Source organism: Hydractinia symbiolongicarpus, chromosome 13 (genome assembly GCF_029227915.1).
Source record: "Hydractinia symbiolongicarpus strain clone_291-10 chromosome 13, HSymV2.1, whole genome shotgun sequence".
NCBI lineage: Eukaryota > Metazoa > Cnidaria > Hydrozoa > Anthoathecata > Hydractiniidae > Hydractinia > Hydractinia symbiolongicarpus.
The window spans coordinates 21,181,707-21,194,440 of record NC_079887.1 but is presented as its reverse complement, the minus strand read 5'-3'; the positions used below and the strand labels follow the sequence as shown (position 1 = coordinate 21,194,440).

The 12,734-nt window shown below is 32.6% G+C and overlaps 2 protein-coding genes across 3 annotated transcripts in view; both read left to right on the top strand.

Moving 5' to 3' along the window:
- LOC130622911 (RPA-interacting protein B-like) overlaps nucleotides 1-5,132 on the top strand; it is a 97,426-nt gene extending 92,294 nt beyond the window's left edge. Inside the window, exons 2-9 of one of the 2 annotated variants that reach the window (XM_057438371.1) lie at nucleotides 2,078-2,174; nucleotides 2,650-2,847; nucleotides 3,272-3,353; nucleotides 3,877-3,988; nucleotides 4,089-4,152; nucleotides 4,396-4,457; nucleotides 4,602-4,686; nucleotides 4,989-5,132. In XM_057438371.1, coding sequence (XP_057294354.1) covers nucleotides 2,091-2,174; nucleotides 2,650-2,847; nucleotides 3,272-3,353; nucleotides 3,877-3,988; nucleotides 4,089-4,152; nucleotides 4,396-4,457; nucleotides 4,602-4,686; nucleotides 4,989-5,018 — 717 coding nt within the window. In that variant the 5' untranslated portion in view covers nucleotides 2,078-2,090 and the 3' untranslated portion in view covers nucleotides 5,019-5,132. Of the gene's footprint in view, nucleotides 1-185; nucleotides 2,175-2,649; nucleotides 2,848-3,271; nucleotides 3,354-3,876; nucleotides 3,989-4,088; nucleotides 4,153-4,395; nucleotides 4,458-4,601; nucleotides 4,687-4,988 lie in introns of those variants that run through there. The other variant, XM_057438370.1, reaches the window with a different exon arrangement.
- A 1,178-nt stretch (nucleotides 5,133-6,310) lies between these two features.
- On the top strand, nucleotides 6,311-12,364 carry LOC130622902 (tektin-1-like). Its single transcript, XM_057438362.1, has 6 exons — nucleotides 6,311-6,839; nucleotides 9,642-9,712; nucleotides 10,202-10,345; nucleotides 11,039-11,261; nucleotides 11,622-11,789; nucleotides 12,055-12,364. Exons 1-6 carry the CDS (start codon nucleotides 6,426-6,428, stop codon nucleotides 12,241-12,243), a joined length of 1,209 nt encoding a protein of 402 aa, XP_057294345.1. The 5' UTR covers nucleotides 6,311-6,425; the 3' UTR covers nucleotides 12,244-12,364.
- Nucleotides 12,365-12,734: the final 370 nt, after the last annotated feature.

The window sequence follows — 12,734 nt, the reverse complement described above, 5'->3', positions numbered from 1 at the left end:
GAGACAGGGGTTCGATTCCTCTTGACAACGATTCAAAATGGGCGAGTGAATGATACCATAGCCCCAGGTTAACCCAAGCCATGTGAGGTAAATTGGGAAGATGGCACACTGTGTGGGCTGTTGGATGTTGCCGGGAGTTGACTAGTTACATTCCTTAAATAACCTTAGAAAAAGAAAATTTCCTTAAAAGTACTTAAGTATACTTAAAAAAATTCAAATTTTAGCTATTCTCCTTAATTTCTCCTTATTTCTTATTTTTCTGATCTTAACTTTTTTGGAAATGTGTTCATGGATTGTTCATCACCAGTAAAATAAGACATATTTCTCTGTTACCTGAAATCCTATATTTTCTATCTTTCAGGGCATAATTCATATGTATATTGTATAATATGTATAATTTTCTTATCATAGAACATAGTATGCAACGTTAAAGATAGAGAACTAAAATTGGTTTTCTCCTTAATTATCCTTATTTTCTTACTTTTTTATTCTCTTTTGCAGCAAAATATCCTTAAAAAATGTGAGATTTTCCCCTTAATTCTCCTTAATATCCTTACTTTTGTTCTAATTTTATTAGTGGTCAGCCTGAATGAAGATTAGAGATTTTTTGGGTAGCTTAAGATCCAAGAGGAACTGCAATTACATTTTAACTATATTTTTCTATATATTTGAGCAATTAGACATCCAAATAAAACGTTAAATCAATTAGACATCTTAGAAGGCTCAACAGTGTTATACATTATAAATGATGAACCAATTGGATTAAGTCCAATCAAACAGGCATGTCAATGTATTGTTGGTGTATCATAAAAAATAAATAAATAAATTTGGGAAGGGTTGGTGGAAAAATTGTTGCTTTGAGTAGGCAAATACTTGTAGGAATGTGTAAGACTGTCAAAACTGCAAATCTGTACTTCAGGGGTTAATCCAGGAAATTACTTTGGGTGTTGGTAATCCCCTAAAATGTCTGTCAACCGTTTTAGAAAACGAAAAACTTGATTTATTTGTATCAAACAGTTAATATTTTGAAGTGAACCTGCAAAATCTAGAACCAGTACCACCACATTTTTTCCCTATCCATTATATATATAATCATGTAATCATGGTACCCATTTATTTTAAACTATGGCCCAACAATCTTTTAAGAAATGACACTTTTTCTACTATTGTTATGGCTGGTAGTATTTGGGTAGGATAACTGACCAAAATTAATTTAGACCTAAGTTTTGTGTGATTAGTGACACTTTCCTACCTGGTTAGGCTTTGGTAAATAAGACTGTTGTTTGTACCTATATTGTTACACATATGTCATGTTGGGCTTGATTTTAACAAACATCATTATTTGGGAACTGCAATTATCATGAGCTCCATGCACTCTACGTGTAAAAATACATGATTTTGGATTGATTCAAAAGAGTTTTTTCAATGACTATTACACATCAGGAGAAATTAAAGAGCAAGAAAAAACAATGAGAATTGACTTGTGACTAGCCTTATATTTTGTGGGGCCTGACGTGAAATTTCAAAATTGTGAAAGTTTCTAAATATTTTGATGTGAGTGTGAATGTGATTGTGACACACAGACACAGATATATCTTGTTTATCAATTTAGTCCAGTACAAAAACATTGATCTTAACAGTCTTGGCAGTGTGGCGTGTAAACAATATGATGTTTTTACACAATTCCTTACCATAGATGATAGCTATTGTGACTTAAATCATTATGAATGCCTCAAATCATTTACTCAAAAGGCTGTATTGATTTTTCTCAGCCAACCAGTGCTTTACTTTTTGTAATTTGACACAGTGACTTGATTTGGTTTTCTCAAATGATAACATTTTTTTTTCTCTTATATTTTTACTACAGATTGCATGTAAAAGAAATCTTTAAAAAATTATTAATACTATAAAAAACTCTGCAGTTAGCAACATTAGAAATACTTAAATACATTGTTATATACCTCGTACTATATACTGTTTATCATTCATTATAATTATGTCTTAATTTCTGTAATTTTTTATTAATGATGTTGTAACGCACTTTTTTGTAACACAAAATTTACCTCATATTATCACAGATAGAGATTTTAATGGAGAAAACGCCTGAAAGAAAAAAAAGAACTGGTTTAAAAGATCGAACTCCTACAGGTGCATGGCGAGAGAGATTTCGACAGGTACAGGCATTAAACCAATTATCCTATTATAGGAAATTACTGTTTCAAAAAATTTACATCCTCCAAAATAGCAGTCAATCGAATGACCATGGTAAAAAAAAGTTAAAGGTCTTTTGCCAACTTAATTTACACTACTAAGAACAGAGCATAAAGATTTAATAAGTAAATACAAGACAACTACTCTTCTAGCAATGTAAAAGATAAAATGTAAGAACAAAACATTTTTAGTCTTTCTTATGCAAGGTTTTTGTTTGGTGTAATACAAGTGTTAAATATGATATTACTCTGGCACAACTGTTTTTATTAGTTTTGTAATTTGTAGAAATTATTATTTTATTACCATCTAACTTAATTATTGTAGTTTTAATTAACACCAGTAAGAAATTAAAATACACTTACTCAAGAGGCTGAATTTAAAATCGTGTTAAGGGAAATGTAAATTCCTTAAATAAATATACACATTTTGCATATTAAGGGTTGCTTGAATCGTTTGAAAAGCAAACGGCATGAACTTGTTAGCAACATCCGTCAAGCTTCAGAAAAAGTTTACTCTCCTCATTCTTCACAAGAATTTGTAAGCAATTTGATGACTGATGAATGGAAGAAAATGAAACTTGAAAGTCCCTTGTTATCGAGTTTACCACATTGCAGAAGGGGAGCGAAGGAAAATTTTGTATGTAAGAGTTTTATTTTTAATGTACATTCTTTTTAATACCCATGTACACATAGAACTGCACCTAAAATATGTAAATACATGCTACATCAATTTTCATTAAGCCACATGTTGTGAGCAACTCCCTTCAATTTATGTTTAATGAATGCAAAATCTCACATTCTTTCTACAATGAAAAACATGTTTTTAACCATTATTTTTTTAAAAGAGATTTAGATACTAATACTTTAGGTTTCCCTAAAACAGCCTTTCTACATAATTCATATTTAGACTCAGGAATGGTAAACACAAAAGCCATTGTGTTAACAGCAATGAATACCAAATAAATACTTCTATGGTTAAATTTGTCAAAAAATTTGGTTAAAAAGTTTGCTATTTGTGTGTATTTGTGCATTGTGTCGTAAACATGATAGTGTATCTTTAGGAATTTGATGATCTTGATAGTTTTGAACTTGATGAAATTCTTGGTGTCTTTGAAAGTGTACAGCAGGAGCTTTTGAAAGAAGGTATAAACATAAAACCAGCTCAATTTGTTTAACTAAGTATGTTTCTTCTTTAATTGTCTGAGCATTTTTGAGGGTGTGATTATTTGCAAACCTTCTGTGTTAATAACATATATCAGTTAGTCACTGACACTTGCTGTGGATTTTAATAAGCACCCTGCTAATGTAAGAGTTTTTGTTGGAAGAAAGTGTTTGAAGAAGGAACACGTTTATTAAAACAAGGTTGAAACGCCTCTTAAAAACTCTCCTCAAATATTTTCAATTTCTTTGGAGGAATATGAAAATGTCCTCAAATCTCCTTAATTTCTTTTTTATGAAAGTACTATTATCTTATCAAAAGAGGTTTAAAATTCTCATTTAAAGTCATTAAATTTCACTTTATACAAAATGCGACAATCCTTAAAAAATTTTGATGTGTTTGATGAAAAGGCCGATTAAAATAAGGTGCTTTAATCGAGATTATATTTGAAGGATCAACTGCTACACCAGAAAATAATATATTCATGCATGACTAGTTTGTATTTAGAACAGCGTTTGTTGGTCGAATATGAAGATTTGGTCGCATTTGATGAACAATGTCTCTGTGCTGCAATTGATTTATTATCTACAGATGCTATTACATGTCCTGTTTGTAAGAGGTATTATTTGTGTGTTTGTTATTTGGAAATGGTTGTAATATTGTTGACTTGCTGTATGAACGACCTTGCAACTTCACAAATGTTTTTCGTTGCAATTTAGAAATAATCTTCTTCAGAATGAAAGTGTGATATTTTGTATGTGTGGATTACGCATTGACACTCAAGTATGTATATGTTTAATTTGTTTGTTTGTTTATTAGTTTATTCTTGCTTATACGTGGGGTATTGCATAAAAATGGTCGTTTCGGGAGATCCTTCTCCCATCATCGGGCAAAACAAAATGATAATGACCGTTTACTAAAAGACAAATTTGCTCTAAGATAATATTAAAATATTATCAAGGTAAAATTTTTTACAATCTCTATCAAAAAATGACATTTAAACAATCATCTGTATTTTAATTTTAGCATGATGCTATTGATCTAAAGTATGTGCAGTCTCAATTATCAGATGCAATCCTTGCACACAGGTATTAAACTTTTTCTCTCGATATTTTTTCTTTCTGATTGCCTGTTTTGATAAAATACATTTTTGGGTTGAAATATAAATGCTTAGGTGGCTACACACAGAGAAAGGAATCTTGCATTATCTCTTTTATTTTGGTTTTTTACAGTTCCACATGTTCTCAGGAACCAGAATTTGTTGTTGTTGATTACACTGGTTTGGATGACATGAAAAACTTGATGCTAACTTGTCGAGTAGGTTTATTAACCTGTTTTCAATCTTCCATCTTTGTTAGCGCAATGGGTGATGGATATTCTAACACTACGAAGCTTTATAGCCTAGAAATTTTTTTAGTAGATACATATATTTCAGCGTTGTGGCCTAAAAATACTCGTTTTTTAGTTGTGTTCAGAATTTATAAAGTATCAGGCTTTGCTAACAATTTCATGTGCTGACATGGTTGTTTTGTAGGGATGTCTTACAGGTACATTAATCCTAAATGAAAATCTTAACAATCTAATGTTATTTTTAAAACAAATGTCTTTTTTGTTTTTAGGTATGCGATTGTATGTCTATCATCATTTAACTGAAACTGTTATTTTGTTGTTATTGTTATTGTCGTTGTATATATTTGGTTTGAATACGTGTAACAAAGATATGTACAGTATTTATTTTAAAATAAAAATTTCACTTTTTTAAAGTAGTTATCTGGTAAATGCAATATTAACGCCACCTTCTTTCTCCCTTTTGCGATGGTCTGAGAGATATTTTCACTCTTCGTTTTTTGTCTATTAATATATTTTTTATGATGTATGATTTATTAAAGGGTTTTTTGACTAAAATTCGTTGACATTACAAGCTTTTATTCAAGTTTAGGTCATAGAATAAGGACTGTGGTTTCCATGTTAGCGTAAATACCAATATACTCTTGAAATCCATTGACCTCCAACGCTTTTGATGAAAACCTTGCATAGAATGTTATTGGACATCGTGCGTTGCTAAAATTAGATACCTCCTACCAAAGAATCCACAAAATCGTACCGCAGCCTAACGAAAGTTAGTTAATGAAAGTACGCATATCGAAAGCTTGAAATGGAGAAATGCGAACCTATTGGATGCTAAATGTTTCTTGTAATGCCTGTTAAGTAACGGGACTGTTTTATAAATAAAAGTGCATATTTTACATGCCTAGCTTCACAAATACCAAAGGGTATACCCTGTCTATTATTTCCTGGAGATTCAATGGTTTAGATAAGGAGTCCTAGAGTATGTAATCCTCATTTTAAGCCTACGCATAGCCAACTAGGCTCCGCGCTCTATTAACTCCCTGCTACGTCCACGGCCCACACAGTGTTATCTCCCCAATTTACTTTACATATCTTGGGTTAACCCGGGGCTATGGTAACATTTACTCTTCAATACTGAATCGCCGCCAAGATGGAATCTAACGTGAAAATTGAAAATATAGAGAGATTTGAATCACAAAGTTGCCTTTTCTAAATACTATTCGTCAAATTGCGAAATTGAAACGAAATGAACAATTGTTTATCCATGAAATTACTTGCAGCGCATTTTTGTGTTGTTTAGGCATATTGATAAAAAAACAAAATGCCAAAGCTAAGCATTCAGAATTCGATGATAGTTTACAAGGTTCTTAACTTAAAATTTGAAAGTTTTCGAATTAGGGAGATTCGAAATAAGGAAAGGAAAATACAAAGGTTTAAGTCATAAGTCATTTTCAGTCATTTTAAATCTGTTAAATTATCAACGGTGTTTTGAATCGCTCTTGACCTGTATACCTGGCGGGTCTCACACACGCGGGTCTAATGTAAACAGAGCCGCCATCATGAAGCACCGTTGCCTGGCTGCGTAAACTTAGAAACATAAACACATGTGTAAAAGGTCAGCCGAGGTCAACCTTTTTTACCATAAGACCAGGCTAAAGCCTTGATATCTAAAACATAAACAAGGAATTAGAATTACCAAGTAAAAAATGGCAAAACTTATTGAAGCTCCAACAAAATATACCTCTCAAGAATGGCATCTATCAAACGATCTTAACTATAAAAAGGCAGAGCAAGATCGTAAAGTGAGTGAAATGATTAGAGATGAAAGTGTTAGACTTGCCAACGAAACTCATATTACAACAATGAAAACGCAAAGTGATGTGAACAAAAAGCTGGAACAGAGATTAAATGATATTAACTTTTGGAAATCTGAATTAGATAGACAATACCAAGAAACAGAAGATGAAATTAAAAATATGCTAGAATACAAAAAGAGGCTTGAGGGAGCTTTAGAAGCCACACAAATTCCTCTTCACATAGCAAAAGAATGTCTTCGAAATAGGGAGAAGAGGATAGGAATTGATTTAGTTCATGATGATGTTGAAGTTCAATTATTAAAGGTATGTCATTAAAAAGGTACCTAAGTGCCTGTGTCTTTAGGCAGGCTGGGCCGTCAAAAGACGGGTCGGCGTTTGCAATTGGGATGAACCATCTATTGACGGGCCTGGCCTAACTTTGGACAAATGTATGCAAATACGTCTTAAGTTGGTACAGGCCCAACTATTGACGAAGGAATCTCTTGCTTTTAAAAGCCGTGTCATCAGACGGGACAAAGGTCTCTTGCAATTTTAGAAAATGTGTCATAAGATGGGACAGGCCTAACTATTGATAAACAATTCCCATGCCTTTAAAAGACTGTGTCATAAGATGGGACAGGCCCAACTTTTGACAAACAATTCCCATGCTTTTGGAAGACTGTGTCATAGGATGGGACAGGCCCAACTATTGACAAAGGACACTTGTGTTTTCAAAAATACAGATCCAACTTTTGACAGTTTTTAGAAACAGCTACAACATTGGTCAGTTTGAAGACTCCCAGACTAAAGTTAAGCCTTGTAACATGGGAAACACACTGTTTCAAATTTTAAAAAAATTGAAGACAGGTCTGGCCCAACTGTGGACAAATGCAGTGTCTATAGGAAAGGACAAAGGAAAAAAATATATACAGAGGAAAATAAATCATGAATTCTCTAAATACAATATATTACAAATATAGCTAAAGTAATGAGCAACACAAATACAATGTCATAACTTTTTACCTTAAAAATTAAACAAACACAGACATAAATTTACAAATATTAGTAGCACAGTCGGTAAAGTGTACGTCTCATTTCTAAGTGGTTGTGTGTTTGATCCCCACATAATGCTGTTGTCCAGTTGGGCAAGAATTTCAAAAAAGATTTCTCAAATGGGAGCTTAAGGACTGATCACATAAAATATAAATTAACTTATAATATTTCTTTAAATCATAGTCAGTCTTTCTATTTCTTGAATATATAACAAAATATTTCAATCATGGATGCCCCAGCCAAAACGATTCTCGCTCTCAAGTTACGTAATAGGTCAAGTTGCAATAATTCCATCAAAGATTGTATTGAAAATTAAACAAAGCAAAATAGCTTAAACAACAGCTTAGCTAAGCTACCTGCTGTGAATATATATAATATGAGATTACACTGAGCTAAATGTTATATTTTGATATAAGAGTCATAATTATTTAGCTAGTTATTATGCACATAAAAATCTCCAATTATTCAACAAGGAAGTCTCTAGCTAACTGCTTTTTAAAATGCGTTCGCAGATATGGTCTTGCACCAAGAGTTGCCAAATAGTGTTGATTTTTCTACCCACAACAATCTTAAAATGCATAACTCGATTTAATATCAGCTAGCCATATACAGCAATATCTCAGCAAAAGTTGTAGCATTTCAGTTTTTCACTTTATTGGAGTTAGTTTACGTTAAATACAAGGTCATGTCGCAAGTTGGTCCTGGCCCGTCAATTGACGGGCCAGCATGTCAAAAGATGGGCCACCGTGTCAAAAGATGGGCCACTGTGTCAAAAGATGGTCTGTCCCGTATTAAGACAAGCCGTGTTCTAAGTTGGGTCAGAATAACGTCATAACAATTTTTTTGGAGATGAAAAGTTTCCGTATTTTAAGTGAAGAGAGTGTAGAGCTAGACACATTTTGGAGTTTTAGAACAATGTTAGGAAGTTTGAGCACAGATAATTTTTAGAGCAAAATCAAGATATAGCTAAGCATCATTTCCAGACAGATTTTTATTGTGGTTACCTTTCGTTAGCTAATTATTCTTTCATTTCCACATTCTTTCTCCTACAAAATAGGTTTGTTTTCAACCTGCGAAATTTTAAAAATGGCAGATGTAGCACAAAAGTGATTCATCAATTAAGCAAAATGTCAATCATCACTAGGGCAACAGAGCTGAACTGAATTGCCGAATACTGTACTGTGAAATTTTAAAAATTTGTTTGTGGCCTAAAAATTCTTTGTCGTTCATGAGCATGATTCCTCTTCTTATCAATTTCAACTTTTATCTACAAAACATGCCCCTGAGCCTTCCAAGATTTATCCAAATGTGTGTAATTCACAGACGGAAGTCCGCTAAAAGAGGGGGGAGGGGCCTGAATCTTAGCGGCGATATCCTGCTAACGGGGCCCAAAAAATATTTTCGAAGGCCCCATATATATACCTAAACATATTTATATCTATATCTAGAGGGTGTTTAGCAGACCCCGAAAACCCTAAAAACCCTGAAAGGACCTGAATTTATTTAGGTGGCCCTAAAAGCCCTGAATATCAAAAAAAATAGGCAAAAAACCCGTAAAACCCTGAGAAATATTTATCCTTCAGTTTGCAATAATGTTATATGTGACAGAATTCAAGGAAAGTAATATAACCTTATTTAGAAAGTTTTGTTCTATGAGTTATATTTATACTCAGTTGAAATATTACATTCATAACATTTTATTATACTATTATATTCAGTGGAAATAATATAACATCATGATGTAGCTCTGAAACCTGGAATTAAGGTTAAGGGAAACATCTCCTTTTACAGTCACTTATATGCTAACATTGAAGCTTTTTCAGATTGCTACATTTTCAAGTGATTCCTCATAAAACAACTATTTTTCAAAAAATCAATGTTGCCATTCATGTATGACGAACTCACTGAAGTTTCAAAGCTTTTAATTGTAATGATGTACAAAAAGGGGAAAATAGACGAAGCAAAAACAGTTGCCAAATCTATGGAAAAAGATTGGTGGAAAAATGAGAATACTCAAGAGCATCATACACTTTTTGATTTGTGATTTATTTCCTTACATTTTTGTTGTTGTAGGAAGTTGAAGTGATAGAAGGTGTTCAAGCTTTGTTAAAAAGAACATTGGAGCAAGCAACAGAACAAATAAGGTAAAATTGTTTCATTTTTTGAACCTTTCATAAACATGTAGTGAAAAGTTGATATGTTTATGATTTTGTATAAAACTTTATTGAAAATATTATCATGTTTATTAAACATCGAGTTGATTAATTTCTGTCATTCCAAGCAAAAACACAAACTTTAGAACAATTTGGACGAAATGGGGGAAGAATGCTAGATTGGAGAGAGAAAAAACACAATCTTTACTTCCTGTTACATAATTGCAATCTTTCCTACTATACATCTGGAGCGCTATCAACCAAACTTTGGTTAGCTCCATATTTACATAAAATATATGATCCACTATACTTATGCAATAAGAGAAATGATGTGTTGGCATATAGGTTCAAGAAGAACCTTTCAACATTTTGTGTGATCATTGACAATATCTGAGTATGGCGTAACTAGGTATTCAAACCGAAGAAAATAAATTATCTATCAAATATCAAAATATTTTATTTCATGTCATTTTATTCTAGGTTACTACGATCTGCAAATTATTACTTGGGTAAAGATATCACAGATAAATTTTATGCATTGAAGATTGATGATAGGTGTTCTTCGTTAAAAAATACATCTCCTGATAAATACTATGCACCAAATTCTGTCAAGATTCAAGCTAAGTAAGTTTTTTCACTATTATACGTGTTCTCATGCAGTATGCTCAGCATCTAAAAGACTTGTAATGTGAAAAAATGTTTGTTCAGCATTGTATATAGACTTAGATTTAAATTTGAATTAAGTTCTTCTTTGTTGCAAACCACGAAAATAAATTCCACAAAACTTTTGAATGTCTTAAACTGCGAAATTTGATTTGGCAAAAAAAGAAGAAAGACAATTAAAATTTTCAATCACGAAAATAAATTTTGCAGTATTCTTTGATTCTAGATTTTATTTTTTTAAATTTCTGCTAATTAAAGTCGTTATTTCACTAAGCACCACTAAAAATCTTTAAGTGGGTATTCAATGTTGAAAATGAGAAATTTCATAAAATTACTGGAAAAAAACAATATTTTTTTATTGTCTACCGAAATAAATAATCGCGAAATGAATTAAACTTGATTGAAAGTCAACTGTAAAAAATTAATTCCACGAAAATGCAAAAGTTTTTGACTTTCTCAAATCATGAAATTTTCTTTCTAAAACATTTTTGACCTTATAATTTTTTTTTCAGCAAGGCATTACTAGCAGAATAAAACAAAAACGGAGACCAACTTCCTGATGGAAACTTGTTTATTTTTCTTCTTGTTCATTCCTGTCAAGATGTGACTTGTCCTGAAGCATTTGTGCTTTTATTAATTTGTTTTGTTGTGTAGTTCAGTAACACCTGAAGAGTGGGAACAGTTTTCCAATAAAAATGTTTTAAAAGGCGAACAAGAAAGAAACTCATCTGTAACTTTGCGCAGTATGATAGATGAGATTCTGCAAGAAAGTTTTGACGATCAAAGCAAACAATGTGATAATGTGAATCTAGCCTTAGCAAAACGTGTCGAGGAAACGGAGAAAGCTAAAAGAAAACTGGAGGATCATCTAGAGAAGGTTTGTGTATGACATGTCTACAACAATGCCATCTACAATCCTGGACAAGAATATTGAGACAAAGGCAGTTTTTAAGTCATTCTCAAATATAAAGCGTCGCACGTTAAGTGATGTGCAGCCGGTAGCCTGCAAAACCACTGCTATTGCACATGTGTAAATGTGTGAATAACCCACGCAATTACTTGTGGTGGCGAATTTCAAAATTAGCTGTTTTGTCTTAACAAACTTTCACCAGGATTGTAGATGTTACGACGATATGGGGATATTAGGGCGTAATTTTGTTATCTAATCAGAGAGAGAACCATAACCCTAACTATTTTTTTCGGTAAGGAAAAAATGATTTACGAATATTTCTTTTAGGTAAAAGGTGAGATAGATGACATGGAGAAAAACATAGACTTGTTACGGCAAGCCATTGCTGAGAAAGAACCACCAATGCAAGTCGCTCAAACTCGCCTAGACACTCGCACCCATCGTCCTAATGTTGAACTTTGTCGGGATCGTGTACAATATAAACTCGTCAACGAGGTAAGTGAGAGCAATGTACTTGTTTACTTGACAGAAAAACAAACAAAGTTGGTATTTTAAACATATCAGCATGAACCTTGACAATCATTGCAAATCGTGGAGTTAAAATAAACAAATCACGCGAAGCAGAAAACGTTGAAAGGTGTTTTTATGTCATATATTTTCTCTTCTATATATTTACCCCTTTCCAGCAGCAGATTGTTACATGTATAGAGGTGGTTAAAAAGAAACATGTTTAACTAAAAAATTGTTTTTTCTTCTTCAGGTTGGACAAATTTCTCACAACGTTGACAGATTAAGAGAAATGCTTCAAGAATCGGAAGCTTCGTTAAAGGGTTTGATCAGACAACAACTGAACCTGGAAGAGGAGATCGAAGTTAAAATAAACTCGCTGATGATTGATCGAGACCAAAACACTTTTCTGCGTCAGCAAATCAACCATAAACAACATTAATTTATTTTGTGTACATAAATTTGTAGAATATGTTTTAAAATGGTTCTGATATCAGAGATATCAGATTTGGATAAGTGTATCTTGCACTCATGCCGGGATAAAATTCAGTCTTTTAATTTGATGATAGATAATTTTTTTTAAACATATTCTCGTTCCCAGGGTTTGTTTGCTGATGTCAAAGCCGCTTACATAACTTCCCTGTGATTTTGCTTTCCACGGACAGAAAAATTGAATAGAGAATTTGATTAACGATTTATAACTAATTCTTTCTCATGTACATTCAGCAAACACCTCGCATGTGACACAATACGTAAAACACTACACGTCATGCGTTCGCGAAAAATATTTACTTCTGTCGACTGTTTAATAATTTTCTCTGGCTGACACTGTTTAAGGTTGGCTACAAACCACTCGACATCATGTTACAGAATTTACACCCTCTATTACAGCTTATTTTAGGGATATGATACACCTGATTTTTGATTGGGAGT

What these genes read in the sequence shown, in the direction of transcription:
- LOC130622902 (XM_057438362.1), top strand. Translation starts at nt 6,426, where the DNA reads ATGGCAAAACTTATTGAAGCTCCAACAAAATATACCTCTCAAGAATGG. An exon ending in CAAGCAACAGAACAAATAAG is followed by an intron (nt 9,713 to 10,201) that starts GTAAAATTGTTT and finishes ATTTTATTCTAG; the next exon opens with GTTACTACGATCTGCAAATT. An exon ending in TCTGTCAAGATTCAAGCTAA is followed by an intron (nt 10,346 to 11,038) that starts GTAAGTTTTTTC and finishes TTTGTTGTGTAG; the next exon opens with TTCAGTAACACCTGAAGAGT.